The sequence below is a fragment of the Protobothrops mucrosquamatus genome, unplaced genomic scaffold, assembly GCF_001527695.2.
Source record: "Protobothrops mucrosquamatus isolate PMUCROS unplaced genomic scaffold, P.Mucros_1.0 scaffold112, whole genome shotgun sequence".
In the NCBI taxonomy this organism is placed as follows: Eukaryota; Metazoa; Chordata; class Lepidosauria; order Squamata; family Viperidae; genus Protobothrops; species Protobothrops mucrosquamatus.
The window spans coordinates 415,330-437,491 of NW_015386484.1; the positions used below are offsets into that span (position 1 = coordinate 415,330).

The 22,162-nt window shown below is 41.8% G+C and overlaps 1 protein-coding gene across 1 annotated transcript; it reads right to left on the reverse strand.

The window, feature by feature from the left end:
* Nucleotides 1-1,867: 1,867 nt before the first annotated feature.
* Nucleotides 1,868-21,254, reverse strand: SEPTIN4 (septin-5). Its single transcript, XM_029283501.1, has 14 exons — nucleotides 21,183-21,254; nucleotides 20,905-21,063; nucleotides 20,171-20,300; nucleotides 19,977-20,122; nucleotides 19,137-19,230; nucleotides 18,565-18,651; nucleotides 17,322-17,445; nucleotides 13,899-14,033; nucleotides 12,597-12,714; nucleotides 10,904-11,005; nucleotides 9,635-9,731; nucleotides 7,264-7,426; nucleotides 3,247-3,346; nucleotides 1,868-1,924 (listed from the first exon to the last, which is right to left on the reverse strand). The coding sequence occupies exons 1-14, from the start codon at nucleotides 21,252-21,254 to the stop codon at nucleotides 1,868-1,870; spliced, it is 1,584 nt and encodes a 527-aa protein (XP_029139334.1).
* Between the last annotated feature and the right edge of the window lie 908 nt (nucleotides 21,255-22,162).

Sequence of the window (22,162 nt, forward strand, 5' to 3'; positions counted from 1 at the left end):
AAGGGTGAGTAGTAACAGGTATGTATCAACAGTTGACTCCTACAGAATCTCCATAGCTAGAGGAAAGATACCACTTATCACCATTGCTACTAACACGAGAGCCTTGGTCTGATCCAGCATGTTGACATGCTGCACTGGGCTACAAATGAAAGACTGTTAGCTTTATTCAGAAGCATCATCTTTTTGTTCCAACAGGTTCATGTCCTGTGCTACCCGTTTGCACTTTGAATTCTTCTCCATCCTCTGCCAATCCTTTGCTTCTCTTTCATTGTGGAGCCTACAGGGAGAAAAGGCCCGTTTACTGAGAGGCCATCCATACTTCAGCTCCAAACTGGAAGAGTAGGTGGCTTTCATGGGGTTGCACCCATATCTCCAGTGAGATCACCGTGGCTTTCTCAGGGCACTTTCCAACGAGGGCACCATCCCTTGAAAGAGGAAAATGCCTTGCTGCCCTGGCTGCCAGAATCTTGGGTTTCTGTTGGTCCTTCTGAACAGCCTTGAAGTGAGGGAGACCTAGAAGAGTGGATGGTTTGGCTGTTTCTCTTCTTTTGAACTTCACCAACATTTTCTGTGAGCAACCAAACAGCTGGTTTGAGAAAGATGTGTTGCTTTGTTCTTTGGGATCTTCTTTCAAAGCGTAACTGCAGCATGCATGAACAGCATGCAGATTTTAAGGACTGACCCTCCAGAGAGGGGAGAGTACCAGGCATTTTTTTCCCAGACTTTTAGGGAAATTTCCATTTAGAATAAGCCACACATTAAAAGAGCCACTTGCTGAATAGTCCTAATTTAGGTATTCTTGATTGAGGGTATGAGCGGATACATATTCACAAAAGAGACACAGTCACTTTAAGACACAATTTCTAACGAAACTGAATATTCCTTGCAAGAAGCGTGGTTACTTTCCACATCCACCAGCAGCTGGGTATGCAGGGCTGTGCACAGGACAGTAAATTTCTTTTTATTTTATCTTACTTTGATAAATAGCTTGAAGAGCTTAAATAAAATTAATAATATTAGCTTGCAAAAACTATATTAACTCCACGTTTTGACTCTCACTTATGAGGAGATAAATATAAAATAGAACAAAACAGAGTTTTTGCAAAGGGAGTGCTCTTGTATTTAATCGAGTCAAAAGTTTATCAGTGCAAGATTCCGCCAGCTCCCATTCATTTCAAGGGGACTTATAATTAGGAAATTTAATTGCTGGCTATTGCTGATGCCCTTCAGATTTTCCAGAAGGATCTTTTTTAAAGCATTCCCAACATCTGATGGGAGTCTGAAAGTTCTCCATTTTACCAGCTTATAGATCAGCATTTTGTCATTTGATCTCTAGTGTACATATACTTTTTCCAATAATTTTAAGACGGACTTGGAGAGAATATCTTACTAGTGTCTGTGTATGCCTGCTTTTTCACACTTGCATCTTTTTTTATGACTGGGTTAGAAAGGAATCTGGACAGAATCTTGTCAAGCACAGTTGTTGGTACAAATTATCATAGTCTGCTGTCAGATGAGAGTTAAGTTTCCTTTCAGTGCTGTGACTGCAGAATAGTTCGTCTCTGATCCCTACAGAAACATCATTACAATGATGATCAGTAGCCAGACTGGATGGAAAAAGGAAAAGTTCCTGTGTGTTAGATTGCAGTAGCATCTTGAAGCCTTTCTCAGTTTCTCATTTCTTAGATGGGTAAGTAATTGTAGAACTTTGGTTTTAAGGCGATCATTGCAGCAATATATGTTTGTCAAGGACCAAGTACTGGAGATGGGATGAAATTCAGAGGGATGTAAACATTTTCTGCTTTGGAAGGATGCCAGCCAGCAGGGACAAAAAAAATATATGCTGGGGTGGGGCAATTTATGATTACTATGAATTTTCCATCTGCTGTTGGATTTTCTGCAACCTTTCCTGCAGTCTTCGTAACTGAAAGGGGAAAAATAAGCCAAGAATTTATCTGCTTAATTTTTCTGTGCAAACTGAAAGCCCAAATCACCTTACAAAATACAAAATTGAAAGTACCAAAACACATACTTTAAACACAAATCAACACTCTGATTTATAAAGTCCTGTCTAAAAGAGAGATACTTAAACATGTCTTCTAAAACTGACAGAGTAGAGGTCAAATGCAGCTTAGAAGGTTTGATGCTGAGAGTCAAGCAATGGGCTGTGTCCTCTTTGCCATAAATCCATCTCTCTCAAGCAACTTTAAGAGGTGCCAATTCTGCTCTCAGAATTCTGGGAGCTGAGGTCCAAGTTGAGAATCGCTACCACAGGTTCATATCTAATGACTATGGTTAGTCCCCACTCCCACCCTGGCTTAGCATATAATAAGAACCCATATCATTCCATTACAGAATAATGTATTGTTCAGTTACAGAATAATGCAAACTCAGAACACTGATTAAATCAGAAGGACAAAAGAATAACAGAGTTGGAAGGGACCTTGGAAGTATTCTAGTCCATTGGTGAACTACACAGAGTTGCTGAAAGTCGGAAGCGTATAAATTTAATTGATAATGATAGTCATAATCTTAACCCCTGGGAAAAGGACCAATGATATCACAAAGCCTTGCCCATACTCTCCTGATAAAAAGACTCATGGGATACCAGATATTTCTTAGTGTTCTTAAGTCTCAACAACTTTAAGTTGGGTGGACTTCAATTTGCAAAATTACCCAGCACCTACGTTAAAGAAGGTAAACTAGCTTTGTTTTTGATCTAATTATTACGATCAAGTGGTCAGAACCACCACTTACTGCTGACAGAGTTGAGTGTGCTGAGGAAGCAGAAGCAACACGTGAATGGGTATGATATGCCAATGTGCAAATGCACTACTCAGGTGACCTTGAGGACACAGACAAACTTCCAAGTGGTCTTAACAACTCTCTAAAAAGAATGCAAATGACCAGCTGTCTGCTAGGAATATAAATCCTTCCATTCCCCACCATCCAGTCAGAGCTGAAGAAGCTTTTTGGATGAGAAGGGAAACGCCTTCAAAGAAAAACAAGAAAGTCCAGGTGCCTCTTGAAAAAGCGCCTTTGGGACAACCATGACCTGGACGACTGAGAAACTCCATAGACACATTATGTGAACCTGCTGTTAAAGAAACTGGTCAGTTTGATGTGTGAATCTGGCTTGTACTGAGCTAAATTGAGCAAAACCCTGATGTTATACAATACAGCTCTCTGTATTTTTGTAAACTTTCAAGCACCAGCAATCTCCCCCAAAACAGTACCGTTATTTACCTCCTCATCCTTCTCCCGGATCAGTTTTTCTGTCTCTGAATCTGGCACCGTGGGCGTAGTTGGGATGGGGAAATCAGTCCCACTTTCTCGGGTTAGCTTGCTGTTTGTTTGTGTTTTTTTTCAAAAAACAAAACCAGGAAAGAGATAAAAGAGGAGGAAATACATTAAAGCGTTCTCAAAGAAAAGGTGACAAAAAAAATGCTTGGGTATGCAAGCCCACAAAATATCCCATTTGCCTTCCAATCAAAGTGCTGTATTTGGTTTCCCTCAAACTCCTTTTGTTATTTATTCCATGATATAATTGCAGTCTGGCTTCCATATGTTTGAGGTCATCTTGCAAAGGCAATTGTTTCACATTCATTTTGGGGGAAACTTCCTGATGGCAAGAGTGGTTTGATGGTGGAACCAATTATCAAGAGAGGAAGTGAAAGAGAGGCTCAGAACTGAAGAAGCTTCTTGGATGAAAAACGAAACATCTTCAAGCAAAAACAAAGAAAATCTAGTTGACTTTTGAAAGAAAAAAAGGACTTGGCTTGGCAAATCATGAATCAAGATACTTCCTAACTCATCTTCCCTGTTGTCATTTCACAGATCAGGAGATCATTATGGAAAGTAGATTACAGACTGCAAATTGAAAAAACAACCCAATGATTATACTGAACCAAGAATGTGGATTCAAATCTGAAGTTTAAGCCTCTCCCAATTAACAACCTCTGCCCCAAATCTTCATCTTCATACGATATACTTAATCAGGTCAAATAAAAGCCTGATGTTTGTGTTCACACAGGTTTTTTTTTACTAGTAACAGTGATTACTAGTAACTCTGGTTAGGGTTAGTAGATGGTGTAAATCCAGCAATAAGGTTAAGCATCTTACATGCATACAGACAGGGTGTTCTGACTTCCAATGACCCGTCAAAATTTTATAGAACTTTTATAGGAAATACATGAAAGCCAGATAGATGCAGCTCTGGAGGAAAGTGTCAGGCATTAACGCCAACCTGGCTGTACAAGTCCTCAGCAATTACAAGCTTACTGCAGTCCAACAGCAGAGGGGAATGGAAGCAGAACTGGAAAGGGGGGGTTAGTTGTTCACTCCAAGAAACAGTTGCTGCAGCAGAATCTTGAAGATGGGGACATCTCCTTTCCCTCTAAACAGGATGGCAAGCAGAAGAGGGGAATGGATACCCCTGGCTTAAATTCACCATGGGAAGGCAGGGCAGGGAAGAAGCTTTCCTCCAGGACTCACCCCCCCCCCCCTTTCCAGATTTCCCCTTGGCTTAGATCAGGGGTGTCAAACTGCCGGCCCGCGGGCCAGATGCATCATGGCAAAACCGCACCCACCCCATTGCCGGCAATGGGAAAAAAGTCATGATACGTCGCAACACGTCACGTGACATTGCGAGTTTGACACCCCTGGCTTAAATGGTTGTTCTGTGCCCTAGTTCAGGCATCATGGACCAAATCTGAAAGTGGTGGAACCACAGCTGAGAAGCCAGAGAGATGGAAGCAAAGCCTCTGAAACCACTGATTCTTGGTTGCCTAGGGGTTTCCTAGAAAATAATCCTCTTTCTCAGGTAGAGAGGAAAAGGGGATGTGAAAGTATGTGTTTCAGAGGGTTATTGTTAGAGAGTTGAAATGTGCAAAAAAAAAAAGACTGCTTAGTGGTGAACATTTATGTGGTAACTAGGAGTTGAAAACAACTTGGTGGCACATAATGAATTCCTCAAATATACAATATAAATATAGGCTACTCTCCATTTATAGAGGACAAAAATCATGGTAAATGTGGGCAAAATGCTGAATAAGGAGCCAGGATCCAATAAAAAGGAGGACAGTTTCTTCCAAGTTCTCTATACCAGTGTTTCTCAATCTCAGCAATTTTAAGATGTGTGTGCTTCAACTGTCAGAGTTCCTCAGCCAAGGCTCCCACAGAATTCTGGAAGTTGAAGTCCATACAAGTTGTTGGGGGTTGAGAAGCACTGCTCTGTTATACACTGTTTCTCCCTCAATCACATATTGTCTAATTTGCTTTCTTCAGAAAACGGTAACTTTCAGTCAGAGCTGCTGAAAAAATAATTCATGTCTAACAGACATGGATGTATAGATTTCATCCTTCATATATAATCAACAGGGCTGTCCCCAAATAGTTTGAGAAGTCTAACCACTGCCAATACTTACCACACAGAGAGAGAATGGCCTGCCCTGCAGTTTAACACACACAAACCAATGCAAAACAGCAGCAATACATAATAATTTCTTGAATGTGCTACGTCCTCGGTATCCTTACTAAGATTTCTTTTTTCTTCTTTTTCTACCTGCATTCCTTCCCACCCAAGCTTATTGCCCTTTGCTTTCTTACTAAGTCCCTTCTAGCATGCAGATTGCAAACTGCAGCAACGGAAGAGTTACAGAGAATCATCAGGTTAGTGCATTCAACTGGTTAAGCTCCCAGATACTTAGTACTAACTCAAGGACCCCCCAAGCAGATTAGCACATTTCATTAAAAGGCATAAAATGTAGGATTTAAAGGTACTTGTGATCTGTCTCACATGTAATCTGCATAATCAACCTGTCTTACCATCCTTCCTCAACTTTAATCCCAATTTAAATCCTCCATCTCTCAAGCCATTCTATGCATCTGATGAAATTAGATGAAAAGTCACAAAAGCTTATACTTTCTAATAACATGTATTAGTCAGATAAGGGACTAACAGATTTTCTTCTGATGTTTTTGCCAATATAGACTAAACCAGTATTTGATCTTAAAGTTACCAAGGTTGAAAACATTGGACTAACCCACCTCTCCTCCAATGGATACAGCAGAATATCCAGGGATTATTATTGCTCAATTATTTTGTAAGGTAAAACAATTGTTGTTGTTAATTGCGAAGTCATGTCTTAATTGTGCACCTGGCACATTGGGAAACATTCTGGCGGCTCAGATTAAAACAGCTTTTATAAATGAAATGAAATATCTCTTCTAGCTGGCCACAGTTGGACAGAGAAGTATAGAGGCAAAAGGAATAAGAGACACAGTAAGACCTAACAGTCAAGCTTTGTAGAAGAACAGAGTCAATGAGTTAGCAGGCCAGATTTCAAGAAAGTATGAGAAAACAAGCAAGATCTGGGGGAAACTGAACAACAGAAAAGATAAGTTAAGAGAAACAGAGTCTCAGGAAAGGTTTATCCAAGACTTTCCTTGACAGATCACCAAGATGGTGAGCTGAAGAAGGCCTATAAGAAAATCAAGAGGTTACAGGGTATTGTATTTTGTCTTATGATTTTGGTTTTCCTAGCCGTACTGTAGAACACCTCCCATTTTTTACACCCAGCATGTCCAATTGTTGTGTCAACTGGGAAAAATGAGAACCACATTTCTGAAAGTTATCAGATTTGGGGGGGAAATGGGAAAAGTTAAGCAACCAGACTTATGTACATGTGTTTCTCCTAATAGGACAATTCACTGAAAACCTCAACGCCCCCAAAAAAGGAATAACATTTCTCCACATTCACTTTGGTGAGTTTTCTATCTGATGCCACCTTGGACATGCAACCCATCAGCCACTTTCTGAGTTTAAAACAGAAAACATAGATATTGCTTGCATTCGTATTTATACTGCATCACCTTTCTACAGATACCTGTCCTAGCACAAAATTGCACAAACCAGGAAAATGGATTTCAATGTACATAATTTATTCTGTTTGCAATAGAGTGCTATCCATCTGTTGTTATAATAAATACCTGCCTAAATCATCATTAAAAAAAATCTGTGAATTTAAGCCAGCATTAATTTTTCTTGATGAACTGCCTCCATCAGACTCTTTCCACCTGAGAATTTTTAAGGCCGCTTTGCCTGACTTTCCTCCTCATACCTGTTGGAGAGGAGGTTAGAAGAAGGTTATTGAAAGTGGGGTCCCACCTTTCGTATCTCCTTCATTCTTCCCAGCTGTGCCATTTGCTCAGCTTCCCTCCTCCCCAGTTCCACCTCCTCCTTCCCAGCACCCCCTAACTTACTTGCGATTCCGCTCTTTCACCACCATGCGAGTCATGCTCTGAATACACTGAGCCCGGTAGTTTTCATAGTGAGTCTCCCGAGTCACATCCTTCAGGTCCTGCATATGGGTCCTTACCAGCATGGTGCGTAGCTTGATAAAGTCACAGTGCATAGGGTTCTCCACTGACAAAAGAATGCAGAGTTAAGTGAGTGCAATTCAAGACCGCGTAGTGCAGCGACGGTCTCTAGCTCAACGATCTCAAAACTGGAAACAAATCCATGGAAGATGAAAAGCCTATTGATGGCTTTTAACAACTAGAGTGAAATGGAGCCTGTCTGGGGAATGGTTGAATGTGCAGACTGGCAGGCAAAACATGAAAGAAAGCTTTTTGTTTCCTATTTTGCTTGTAGCCTTTTAGTTCCTCTTACGTTCTCAGGAGTCTGCACTCCAGAGAGACCAGGCCAGTTCAAGATAAGACTTACCAAGTGAGCCTGAAGAGTACGCAACTCCCAGCCACATATTTGGAGGAAATATTTTCATATGTATACACACAATGATCAGCTTCAAGTGATTTTGCTGGGATTTGTTAATGCCGTCTCTCCCCTTTTTCCTTATTACAAAAATGCAAAAAAAAGTACCTCCTTATAACAAACATTGCAATTATTGTTTTAGTTTTCCTAAAGCTGATTTGCCAAAGGTCCTCTCTCTATGCTGCCAGTAGGGTTTGTGGACAGGCCCTCCCCTGTAATAAACTGAAGAACATTTTAAAGCAGTTGTTAGATTCAGCACCTTGATTCATCAGCATTTTAGGTAGTTTAGCTTTTTTGAGGGGTCTCATCTATAGTATTATTATCAAGAGAGATTATATATTTTCTCAACCTCTCTCCCTCTCATTCCCTACTCATCTACCTATTGGCTTTCCCAAGCTATGTTTGACACCAATTTATTTTTTAGGCATACAACAAATTTTGAAATTCAGCGTACTTCAAATCCAAGCTTTAAAACTGGATTTTTCAAGACCAACAGGGATAAAAGGATAGGATGGGACCAAGGTTGGCTTCACCCTGGAACAGACTGAAGCAGCCACCTCAGACAGCAGGTGCCAGGACACAGCAGAAAGGAAAGGATGTTTGCTGTACAGCCTGCTTTGCCTCTAAACTAGCCTTTTGCCTTCAATGCCCCAAAGGAGGCAATCTTATTTGTAACACAGAAGAACAATTCAACAATCAGTCCCTTTGGCTTTTGGATGCGATAGGAGAGATGCCATCTTGTTCTTTGCCTCCCACATCTACATTGAGGACATCTGCAACGGTGATAATAAGGGCCAAGAAGAGCACAACTACACAACTGAAGCCCCATTGTGTTGTCAAGTGCATGCAATGCATTTTTAAAAAGGCATCTGGCTTTGATTGGGTAGTTGTGCCCACCATCTTGACTTTTTTGACAATCTATGGCAGTGGTGGCGAACCTATGGCACGTGTGCCAGAGGCGGCACTCAGAGCCCTCTCTGTGGGCACACATGCCATGCCCCAGAGATGGCAACTGTCCCTCTTCAACCAGCCACCTGCTAACTCACCGAGGTCCCACATGGCCAGATGCATCTCAGCACCCTTGCGCTCGCTGGCCTCTGTGTGCAGGGGCTGATGGTGTCAGGCAGCAGCCGCCCTGACCCCTGCCTCACCTTTCCCTGTGACAATGGCACTCCCGCCCTGCCTTGCCTTGCCTCGCCTCACCCGCAGGACAAGTCTCCTGCCCACTGCCCCACCTGCCAGAGACCCCCTGGATCTCCCCCAATCCTGCCCAGCCCCCACAGATGTCCCTCCCCATGAGCAACATCGAGGTGATCACGCCCACCTTGGCCACACCCACCCAATCTGCCATGACCACCACAGCCATGACCACCCAGTGGGTCACGCCCACCTGGCACCCGGCGATAAATAAGTGGGTTTTGGGTTGCAGTTTGGGCACTCAGACTCTAAAAGGTTCGCCATCACTGATCTATGGGAATGCCCCTGTAATAAAATATTGGGAATGCCAAGAGGTGGCATCTTGTCAATATTCTCCCTCTTCCCCACCTCCTGATTTTTCCAACAAGATATTGGGCACATGGTGCAAAACTTCCATGCTCAACCCACGCTTCCCACAAAATGACTAATTTAATGCTTGGGGACAGGAAGCTTTTATTGATTTCTACTGCCAAAGCTAAGACATTATGCTGCCAAAGTCAATATTTTGTATTTCCATCCCACAAGAGCATCAGTAATTGGATGTCAATTCAAACTAGGGGAGCATGGAACATTTTTGCTGAATTCTGTATTGAATCAATGTTGGCCCATTAGCTGTAGTCCCCAGTTTACTGAGCCATACTGCCACAAGGAGCTATAGGTTACCTTCAACAATTCCCCAAGGGTACAGTCTCCCGCGGATCCGCTTGCCTTTCATCTCCACAATGGTGTTACTGCCAATCACAGCGAAGGGGATGCTGTCCTGCAGAATAGTGACAATTAGGAGTCAGACAGGGTGGCAGGGGCCTTCCCCAATCTTCACTACTTCACATATATTTAGTGACAAAAGAGAGCATTCCTCAAAAAGATACAAGGAAACTGCAACATCATCAACTGCACCATCAAATTTGTCAGCATAAGAGGGAGTGGAGTCTGAGGGCTTCAAAAAAAGGAAGTGGTTTGGAAAAGAGCTGATCTCTGTTGTGCAGTAAATATACATGATGCTTGACTGCTTTGCAATCCACCCATTTTCTTTCGTTTATTTGTTTAAATTAAGGGATTATTCTTTTTAAGTTATTCAGGCCAGTCATTAAAAAAGAGTACAATTTATTATTTGTTAAATTTTGTTTGTTAAATTTATTATTGCTGCCCATCTCACTACTCTGGGTAGCTTACAACAATAAAATAGAAAAAAGTGATTTAAAAAAGGGCTGGTGGATTCCAAACTGAGGACCCATTTATAAGGATTGTAGCAGTTTTAAACAAGCTTGACACCCAGCCTGCTCTCTGTCTCTAGATGCATCCTGCACTTTATAGAGTCTCAACATTTTTACATTGTGGTGATCAAAACTGGATGCAGTATTCCAAGTGTGGCCTTACCAAAGCATTGTAAAGTGGTATTAACACTTCACGTGATCTTGATTCTATCCCTCTGTTAATGCAGCCTAGCACTGTGTTGGCTTTTTTGGCAGCTGCAGCACACTGCTGGCTCATATTTAAGTGATTGTCAACTAGGACTGGAAGATCCCTCTCACAGTTACTACTATTGAGCAAGGTACCACCTATAGTATACCTGTGCATTTGGTTTTTCTTGCCTAAATGTAGAACCTTACTTTTTTCACCACTTAATTTCATTTTGTTAGATAGCACCCTTAGGCTAAGAGTTTAATCCAAGCCTAGCTGCCTCTGTTTAGTATGTCTTAACTAGAATTAGAGATACATTCCCAGCTTGGAACACATGCCTTAATTTTAAAAAGGCAAGCAAATATGAAACATATTGTTTTCAAATATTAGGAAAAGCTCCTTTACAGTCAAAGCATCAGCATATGTGGAATATGAGTGGGGAAAACTAGGCCTTCTGAATTTGTTCTAACACAATCAGGTACATCTAGCAGAACCAATGGATCCCAATGTCCACTCTTGGTAATCCCTCACTTTGAGTGCTTCATCCTGCAGCTTGAATTCCTCATCTTCATCTGAATCACAATCAGGAAATTGGTAGATCCGGATCCCAAAACGATCAATTTCGTCACGAATCTAGAACAGAGGAACATGCCAGCAGCCGATGAAGTTCAATCATAGCTTTGATTCCTTATATTCTATAGACCAAATGCATGAACGTGGGTGGGCACCCACTGCCACTCCCAGAATTCTTCATGAGGCAATCAGGGCCTTCCAGAAAGCAAACAGTGGAATGAAGAACTCAGCGTTCAATCAGTACCATACCCCCCAATTCTTCATCCTCACTGAGTTTCTCATAAAATACATGTGGTCACTTTGAGGGAGAGACTGAAAGTCATCTGTTTGTTAATTTTAAAAAGAATACAGATTTCACAATGTCACAGAGTCTGGATATTGGGGGGGGGAGTTGGAGAGGGAGGGAGGATTGAGCGGGAACACACGACAAAGTCAATGTGAGGAAGAGGGGATGTAACAGAAGAATCTCAAATTGAAGCACAAGATGGTATGATTCCTTATGGCCTACATTTAACTCAGCATTTAAAATCTGAATTGCAACGGGTTGTGTAAGTATATGCAGGTAGCTCTGGAGTTACAACCACCCATTTGAAGTTATGATGGCACTGAAAAAAGGGACTTACCACTGGCACTCACACAACCAGTGTCCCCACAGTCGTGATCATGATTCAGGCGCTTGGCAACCATCGTGCATTTATGACTGTCACAGTATCCTACAATCATGTAATCTTCCCAGCCAGCTTCTGACAAGGAAAGTCAATGGGGAAGCCAGAAAGGAAGACTGCCAGCTGCAGTCACATATGGGTCACTTGACAACCGCACTGCTTAGCAATGAATTTCCTTGGTTTCTGTTGTGGTCATAAAATGAGGACTACCTGTACTTAATACCTTTATACTTAAGAAACAATTTCAAAATGTTGGAAATAATAATAATAATAACAACAACAACAATAATAACAACAACAACGTTGGAAGGGACCTTGGTGGTCATCTAGTCCAACCATCTGCTCATGCAGGAAACCCTATACCAGTGGTGGCGAACCTATGGCACGTGTGCCAGAGGCAGCACTCAGAGACCTCTTTGTGGGCACATGCACCATCGCCCCAGCCCTGCCTCCCCCCCGCAGACCCATTAGCAGCCCCCCAGGAGGAGCATATGGCAGCTGGGCAACAGAGACAAGATTCCGCCCTCACGCCCCGTTGCGTGCAGATGATGTGGGGCGCGGGTGAAGGGCATGGCCATCATGGCGCTGTAGGGCCACCTGAGCGATCTGCGACAGGCTGTGGAGGTGGTGGGTGGCCCGGCAGGTGGGGTGGGGACGGGGCAGGGCGGGGGTGGAGCGGGCAGGGTGGAACGATGGGGGCAGGGGGCGGGGCAGGTTTTGGCACTCAGTCTCTAAAAGGTTCACCATCACTGCCCTATACCATTTCAGACAAATGGCTGACTAGTCTCTTCTTAAAAACTGCCAGTGTTGGAGCACCCACAGCTTCTGGAGGCAGGTTGTTCCACATTTCCTTTTCTTTTTTGTTTTCCTTTTTCAATTAGTCTTGCTTAGGTTACTACTCTATCTATCTCAATGCATTCTGTTGTGTTTGTACATTTTTCATGGAAGTGAGTGTCCCCAAGTTTGCTCCGATCTCCTTTTTTTACCTTGCACTTCATTCGTTCCACCTCGGAGGGCATGAGAGTGTCAGCCTTGGCCAGGACAGGGACAATGTTCACCCGCTGATGGAGAGCTTTCATGAATTCAACATCCAGAGGTCGCAAACTGCCAAGAGCAGACAAGAGTTCACTATGGAATACCTGGGAGCTGTGGAAAGAGGTTGCTTCTTTTTTGGCCAATAAGCAAAAAAAGTGGGGTGTCTGACATGTGCTAGAATCTGTACCAATTATTTGGCGGCAATCAATGATACTCCACAAAAATAACTACGGTATTTCAATTAATGATATAAGGAAACATTAAAGAGAAAGGTAGAACTGGGTTATGTAGCATAACCTGACTGAAAAATCTATGTTTTTGGCAAAGATGCGACATCCTTATTTCATGTAGTAACATCTGCAGAACAAATGATACTCCAACTTCCAGGAGGAGGCAACATTAAAAGAAGCATGGCCTTCCATTCAAATTGTTTAAGCATTATACCATTTGGATCACACATTTTAGAGTTACTTATGTTGAAGGCTTTTGCTGTTTTCCAACAACTTAGGGGAGTCTTTTCCAATTACTTTAACCCTTCATGGATAGACATCTTTATTCTAGATCCTAATTGGGTTTATCAATCTGAAGGACTTCAAGAATTTGAACTCTATGGAGCAAGGACCCTATCAGAGAATTCTTCTCTTTTAACCTCAATGTCCAGCATCCAGTGAGGAAAGCCATGCTATGATGTCATGATGTAAAATCAATATCAATTGTCCCAGATAAGCTGAGAATTTTAAGTGCTAAAATGCATCTAAAAATCAGTTTCTGTTTATCCATGGATGGGCTTATCTTCAAGTATATACAATAATGCTGTACTTTAAAAAAGTACCCATAGTTCCCATATATCTATCTGAAGATAAGCCCATCCGCAGACATGTAGACCCTCAAATTTGTAACCAAGCTATTATGAAAAATACAGGCCAACTTATCCACAGGTGATGTGTTTTTCATGGTATTTGGTTAAAAAATCAAGGATTGGCTTATCTGTGAATTGGCTTCTATGTGAATAGATATGATATTAATTGTGCATAGCCTTTACTGGTTGTGGAGCAGTCTAACCATATATAACTTCCAGGCTGGAAAACCAGGGATTGCATATTGGAGACCATGAGGTTAAAAGGGCTGGGCCAGAAAAAAAAAACTGCTAAGAGTTTTTTTAGGTAGCAAGACAGTCACCAAGTCTTTAGTCAACTTTTTTTTTAAAGAAAAAGCATGTTCCAGGATCATGAGTAGGTTGGTTTAATTCATACCCGTGACCAAAAGGAGAGATGAAGTAGAGGCAGCAATGGACACGGTTGTCTTGAATATTTTTCCGGTTAAGGCCACTTTCATCTCGGAAATACTGCTCAAACTGCTGATCTATGTAATCAGCCACAGGCTTCCAACTGGGAAAAAAAGAGAACATAGTTTAGAATTGGTGGGTTGAAAGGGAGGCAGCCATCGTGTTTGCACAATCAAAACTGTAAATATCACACCGAATTTTAAAAATGCTGAGTCAAGGAATTTGGGATTCCAGAACTGGTTATCCTAAATGGTTTTTCATACCAGAAATATAGTACAGGGCTGGGACAGGTATTATTGCTGACAATTAGGAAATCCCTGACAATTTTTTGCAAATCATCCAAGGATCTATATCCAGATCTATTTTCTGGCAATCCACAATTAACTAATATGGTAGGTTACATTCTTTTTTTCATTTGAATGCCACCTCTGCCAGTCTCAATGTAAGTTCTTGAGTGAGTCACACACTTGTCCACCGATCATCCATAAGCAGCACATTCATGCCAGCATGATAGAATGGAAGCAAGGGTGAAAGTTTGAACATCTCTTCTTGTAGGGGGAAGGAGGGGCTGTTTAGAGTAGTTCAGTAGGACTTCTAATGTGTTCATGCCTGATAAGCCATTGTGGAGATAAGTTTAAATATCTCCCTTCCTTTCAGAAGTCTCCTGCTGGTTCACAATTGCTCCAGAGATGCAGCAGTCTCTCTGACACATCCACACAGCTCACTCAATCTACCAGAAATCAAATTATCCACTGATATGGTATCAAATGACCTCAGGAATGAAAAAAAAATGCTCCAGTTATTTTGAAAGAAATTATATCTGACAGGATTTCAGCCACCTTTTCAAAAACATGTAAACTGATTATGTGCCATCAAGTTGGTACTGACTCTTAGCAACCACATAGATATTCTCCAGAAAGACCTGTCCCTAACTTGGTCCTCCAGATCTTCCAACAGTGCACTCATTGTCACTCACTGCAAATGAGTTCATCCACCTTGCTGCTGGTCGTCCTCTTTCCTTCCTCCTTTCCCAGCATCAGAATCTTCTCCAGAGGGCTAGAACTTTGCATAATGTCCCAAAATAGGATAACTGAGCCAAGTGATTTGTGCCTTAAGTAAGAGCTCTGGTTGATTTGTTCAACGATCCATTTGTTTATTTCTTGGCTATCCATAGTATTCTCAAGAGTCTTCTCCAACACCAAAGTTGAAAAGTGTCAATACAGGTAGTCCTTCAATTACAGCAGCAATTGGAACCAGAATTTAGAATAGAATAGAGCTGGAAGGGACCTTGGAGGTCTTCTAGTCCAGCCCCCTGCTCGAGCAGGAGAACCTATACCATTTCAGACAGGTGGCTGTCCAGTTTCTTTTAAAAAATCTCCAGTGATGGAGTGCCCACGATTTCTGAAAGCAAGCGGTTCCACTGGTTAATTGTCCTCACTGTTAGGAACTTTCTCCTTAATTTCAGTTTGCTTCTCTCTTTGATCAGTTTCCAACCATTGTTTCTTGTCTTGCCCTCTGGTGCTTTGGAGAATAGTCTGACTCCCTCTTCTTTGTGGCAGCCCCTCAAATACTGGAATTTCCATTGCTAAGTGATGCAGTCGCAAAATATGATGTCATGTGATCACATTGTTTAGAGATGGCAATGCCAGTTGCTATGATTAACTGAATCCCAAAGATTCCAAGGATCTACCCTGATCTAAGCCATTCTCGATCTGGTCCCCCCCCCCACCTTTGTAAGTGCCTCCTCTTCAATTCCTCTCCACCCCTCCCAATCTTCCTCCTCATCTCTGCCCTTTTGGCCATCTTGCATTATGCTACCTCTGTCAGCCTTGTCACCCTGCTCTCCCCCTGCCTGGCCATCTTGTCACCCCACTGCCCTGTACTCAATGCTCCTGCCATTTCTGCCAGCCTTGCTGCCCTCAATTCCTGCTGCTACTGAAATGCCTGGCCTAGGCCTTCATGAGGTAGTTGCTGACCGCACCAGGTCTTCTTCCCGAGACCGTGCCAGCCCCCTTTCCAAATCATATGTGGCCTAGTCCAAATCATGGATGGCCTATTTCTGATATTGTACTTCTGCCTTCTGCACAGCAGTGTTAACTCTGCTTGTCACAAGCAAAATTGTGTGCCAGTGGCGAAGCACACAATCAGCAATCACATGACTGATGAATGTTGCAACAATCATAAATCAGTTGCAAAATTATTTTTTTAATACTGTTATAACTTTGAACGGTCACTGTATGAGGTCATCAGTAAGCGAGAACTACCTGTAGGTTACTCATAAGGACAATGAGTTGTTCTGGGATTCCTATTTTTCTAAGCACATTCCACAGTTTGATGTGATATACACAAAGACCTTTCTATAACTAATGAAGAACATAACAACTTCTTGTTGGTATTTGGCTTTCTCAATTAACCAGCGTGCATCAGCAATGATGATCTCATGTTCCTCAGCCTTTTCTAAAGCCAGCTTGAACATCTGGCATCTCTTTTTCCACAGAGGGCTCTAATCTGTATTGGATGATCCTACGCATTATTTTGCTATCATGTGATTTTTAAAATTAGCAATGGCTTAAGCAAAGAAAGAGCCTGAGGTCAGGGTGCCCCCTTCCTCTTTCTGCCCATACCACCCTCTCACTTATCTATCTCTCTGGGGAGTTGAAAAGGAAAAAAACAAACAGAGACAACAGGCCTAGAAAAGCCTTGTTTTTCTGGGCAACTTTAGCTTTTTATCTTTATGTAAGGCAGCAAGAGGGTGGATGTGGGCATTGAGGTCAATTCTGACTCAGAACTATTGGATATCTGAGACAATGACATGTACTGGATTCTTAAGCACACAAGGTAAACTTGGTGACTCAGTTTATAAATATCCCTTGTTTCTTTTTAATTATTAACCAGGTTAATAGAAGCAGTACTATAATTCAGAAGAGCTACAGGAAGAGAGAAATCCCTTCCTTTTCCTTGTATGGCATCTGGCATACAATTGTATTTGGACACCACCAGAAGGGACCACAATATATAATTTCCTCAAGATCTGATGTAACACCAGTAAGACAGGAATTCCTTTCTAGCTCATATTTTAATTTTTTTAATGAATATTATCAGACTTTCAAAATTCGTATCTGAGCCCCAGATGAACAATGCATGTAAAAAAGACTCCCTCTTGGGCAAGACTCAGTTCTTCTTCCTAGTGCCTGCAGCAGGATTTACCTGTCCTCCAGCCAGCTGGCCTTTGTCTCTTGCAGATTATTTTTACCATAGTCTTGGCCTCCATCCAAGGGTTAGCTCATCCCTGCAAGAAATGCCTAATGGGATTCCCTCCCTACAATTTCCCATGATTCTGCAATAAGGCTTTCCTCAGGCAAATTCCTTTCCACTTTCTGGGGAGACATACCATTCTGTGTTGTTTACAGCATCTCCAAAGCCTGGCGTGTCCACGATGGTCAAGCGAAGTTTCACCCCTTTCTCCTCTATGTCTACCACATGCTTGGTAATCTCCACAGTCTGGACAATCCGTTCTAGCCCCCCAAGATAGAAAAAGGAGAATCGGAGAGGGTGTATTTGCAAAGTTTCAAATCAAATGAAATGTCAACTATGCAAGAATAAGATCTCTAAAGGAATGCCTTTCCACCAGAAACAAGATCTCCTTCCTCCTTCCTGATTTTTAGAAATGTTTGGCTGTGTAAAAGAGCACGGCTCCTGCATCTTTGGTTAAAAACTGGAATTTAACGGAATCTGAAAAATCCAGAGAATGCATGCAGGAGACATTTGTTGCAATGATCTAGTTATCTCTAACAAGTAAGTAATAGGTTTGAGCTAGAAATACTGCAGAATATTTGCTGCAGAATATTGCAGAATTGGCCACAGACCAATACCATAGTTTTCCTATTGGAGATTCTTTGGAGATGTCTGTGATTTCACAGCTCTCTACTTAACTCTGTTTTGTGCACGACTGCTTAAAATTAAAAAAAGGAACTTTTACTATTTTCCTTTTCATTTAAAATAAAATAAAATTAACCTTTCTGTAAAACTTGTAAAACTGATCTGTCTTTCAAAGGAGAAGGAAACTGACTTCCTTAGTCACACACTTCACATTATACTGTCAGGACTAGCAATTACAGGAACTATTTCATTTTATCAATTTATTTTTATTTGCTGGTAAGGTGCACAGGCTGTGGGAGCCCTGCCTGCCTCGCCAAGAATAGATTACCTCCTGGAAGACAGGCCTAACTAATCAATAGAAAGAAAGTGGAGCTAAGGAGCAATGATCCAAAGTACTTCTGGCAGCTGAGGCTTGAGAATCTTTCATCTTTCAGGCTTAGTATCACCACTACATAGTTTTGCTTTATGATTATTTGATTTGGCTGATGGTCTGCTGTTTGTTTTACAGTTATTATATTTTTTTTCCTATTTTGTATTATAGTATTGTGTTTTTTGTTTGTGAGTTGCTAAGACAGTGTTTCTCAAACTTTTAAGATGAGTGAACTTCATCTCCCAGAATTCCCCAGCCAGCATATGCTGGCTGGGAATTCTGGGAGATGAAGTCAACCCTTCTTAAAGTTGCCAAAGTTGAGAAACACTGTATTAAGAGTTGGAAGATAAGAAGCATAAAGGAACATATAAACAAAAAAAAATACCTTCTGAATTTAAGAATTTGCGATCTTTGTATAGATCTGTAAGAAAAAGGCTGTTCACCAGAGTGGACTTCCCTAGCCCAGACTCTCCTGAGGAGGAAGAGAAGGAGCAGTTAATATTACATATAAAGAAAATGAGTTCTTAAGAAAACAATTTTTCTGAAGGAAAAAGAGACAAATGTGAGGAATACTTTAAATTAACAGGAATTCTTTAAATAAAGAAAACAAGCAGTGGCGATTTGCATAGCAAGTTTATATAGTTAAAGCCAATCTTCCTATTTCTAGCTCTTTGGCATCTGCAGCTTAGACTGTCCATCAGTTCACAAAGAATGCTAAGAAATCCAACTTTACAATCCAATCCAATAAAAATACTGTGGAATTATTTCTAAGGTCTCATAGATCAAATGCAACAGAATATATTTTCCTCTTTTAGACTTTTATACACACATTACTTAAACATAAGGCAAATGAAATTTAGTTTTAATTATAGTTTTCTGCCATGAATAATGTGCTTTTAATCAGCAACAATTATATACTGTCTCCTGAAACAGCCCTTGCAACTTCAGCATTGATACCTGCAACCATTAGTGTGAAATCAAATCCTTTTTTCACAGATTTCCGATGGACCTGATTAGGAAGTGTTGCAAATCCCACATACTCTTTATCATCCTGAGAGGAAAAAGAGGAGAAAAAAAGCAGTATTACAAATTGCCAGGCCTTTTGCAAGAATCATTTGTTTGAAACAGGTTTTTAAAAGTTATTCACACAATAAATTTAACTTGGTTACAGAATTAATCTATTTCTGAGTTCATATAATGTACTAATAATATTAACTAAATAGGCTTAGTTTTTATATAACACAAATAAACTTTTAAAAAGTAACTAAACTTCACATGCTGTGCAAATTCACCCACTCAGTCTTTAACTTGTTTTGATTAAACACACTGGGTGAATACAAGAATTGTATCACTGGCGAGAAACATTCTTTATCAAAGCCTTTTTATGAATGGCATAAATCTTCTATACAAGACTCAGGAAATGGACCTCTGGGTCTTTATACACTCACTGTTCATGTCAGTGAGTCATCAACTGATTAATAAAATAGCCCTTGTTTTATTTCTGTGCTTTCCCCAACATGGGAATGCCACTGATAATCTGTCCAGCTTGAAAAGCATCATTTGGGGATACTAATTACTACAGCATCTGAAGCACACCAAAACATTATTTCTAGAAGAAGCTTACTCCACATCATAAGCAAAATACTCCCATCAATAGAGATGAGGAATCTGGGTTGAGTATTTCTGTACATTCAAAGATCCATGATCACAATCCTATGTCCAGTTCTACAAAAAAGAGATTCTGAAGGAGGTGGAAGATGGAGGGTTCTGGAAGAAATGCTCATATAGATGCTTTACCTCATCTGATTCATATGGGTCAAGCCTGCCCCAGGGGCTTCTGGGGCGGGATGGGCTTGGCGGTGCTGGAGCAGCCATGTGTTGCTGTTTCAAATCTAGAGGATGAGGGCGGTAGAAGGCCTTCTGCTCCTTTTCCTCCAAGGCATCTTTGGGAATGGCCTGGACTGCAGCACTAGGGAACATTTCAGTCCCACCCGGACTGGATCTTTTCTCCTGATGGATGTCTTCTGGCTTCACCCGATGGAAGGTCTTTTCAGTTGGGGAATCCTTAAGGAACTGGACCAGCTCAGCTTCTTCTGAGTCTTCCTTCAGAAAGTGCTTTATCTGGGCAGGAGAGATTGTGGGAGAAAACAAAAACAGAAAACAATACTTGTGTGAAGAGATGGACCTCAATGTCATATCCTTTCAGCTACCTTTCCATCCTGCTATTTGCAGGTCTTTGTTCATGGTGTAGTATTGATTTCTAATATTGTGCTCCAGGATCCTTCCCTTTCCAGTGACTGTTTCAAAAGCAGCAAGGTAGTCTTCTTTCTTTTTATTCACACATACGTGCAACTCTAACATGCTTATTTAATTTTTTGTTAGAGAAATATCCTCTAATCCTTTTCTCTGATCAGTAATTCCTGTCAAGAACATTCTGGGATAGCCTAGTATCAAAAAGGTGGTTTTTTTTAACAACTGACTACTATGCAGTCATGTCAAATGAATATCCACAAATTCCAGGCAGGAAAGGTAAGAATCATGGAGCCTCTTTTGATCCGTAAATAATACATGCACGTTATCATTTGCACTACGGGGAAGATAAAGGATAGTTCAAAAGGAGTCATATCCTAGGGATAAGAACCCGGACTGGGGTAAGAGGGAGATTAAACCGGGGTCTGCAGAGGAAAACTCAGGATAAATTCCATTGTGTATGCAAAATTCTTACTGTGTGTTCCTGGGGGAGGCTGGCAGGCTCTTCAGCCTGCCCAAAGTGGCTGGGATTAGCACCCTCTTTCAGGGCACTAGGAAAAGGCATCTCTGCTTCACTGGGCTGCATCTCCTTGGAGTCTTCCAGGACAGCTATGGTTCCTTCTACCTCCTCTCCCTGAGTCGAGAGGATTGGGCAGGGCAGGTGTTGGAATGAGGGATGAAAGGAGCAAAAGACAGATAAAGCAGAGAGAAAAGTGCACAAGAAGTCCACAAAGGCTCCAAGCTCAAACCTACACGCTCAGAAGTAAAAGAATATTTGCCCGTGATATTTATGTGAATCCCTGCAACAAAGATGCTTTTGTCCATAGTCATAGGTGTGGATGATGTGTGTGCATCAGGGCAATCATTTAAATAATTAGACAAATACCTTCCTTGCAGCTAAAATGAAAAATATAAGGCAGTGATGGCAAACCCATGGCACGTGTGCCAGAGGCGGCACTCGGAGCCCTCTCTGTGGGCACACACGTGCCGTTGCTCCAGCCTTGCCTCCTCCATGACCCCTTCCTCACCAGCAGCCCCCCTGGAGGAGAATTGCCCCTGAGCGTGGCCCACACGGAGCAGCGCAGCCAAGGACATGGCAGCCAGGCAGCGTAGACAAGACTCTACCCTCACGCCCCATCACGCACAGTTCATGCTGTGGAGCGCGGGCAGAGGGCGGGGCCGCAATGGTGCTGCTGGGCTGCCTGGGCAATCTGCGGCGGGCCCTGGAGGCGGTGAGTGGCCCTGCAGGCAGGCGGGGTGGGGCAGGGCAGGGGCAGTTTTTGGGCACTCGGTCTCTAAAAGGTTCGCCATCACTGATATAAGGTATCAATTTCTCACCATACAGGTAGTCCTCAACTTACAATCATACATTTAATTACCATTTGAAGTTACAACAGCACTGAAAAAAGTGACTTATGACCATTTTTCACACTTGTCAGCAGGTCACAAAAGCTGACCACATAACTCCGGGATTTTAGTGCCACTGTAACTCTGAACAGTTACTAAACAAATGGTTGTAAATCAAGAAATATCTCTACTTGTATTCAGTTCTGAACACGATACTATCAGGAGGGTTCAGAGTAACTGGATGAATGAATGACAAAGGGAAATAAAATTAAGCCCTATGAAAAGACTTGAAGGAACTGAGAACGTTTCCACTCAGGAAAAGATTAATGAGGGGACAGATGCTAGCATTTTTCAAATATCTGAAAGGATATATGAAAGGTCAGTAC

Excerpts from the sequence above, each read along its gene's own strand:
- SEPTIN4 (XM_029283501.1), bottom strand. The coding sequence starts at position 21,254 with ATGGACAAAAGCATCTTTGTTGCAGGGATTCACATAAATATCACGGGC. Across the intron at positions 7,427-9,634 it reads CCCTTGGGGAATTGTTGAAG|TGGAGAACCCTATGCACTGT; the intron begins GTAACCTATAGC and ends TTCTTTTGTCAG. Across the intron at positions 1,925-3,246 it reads TCCGGGAGAAGGATGAGGAG|TTACGAAGACTGCAGGAAAG; the intron begins GTAAATAACGGT and ends TTCCCCTTTCAG.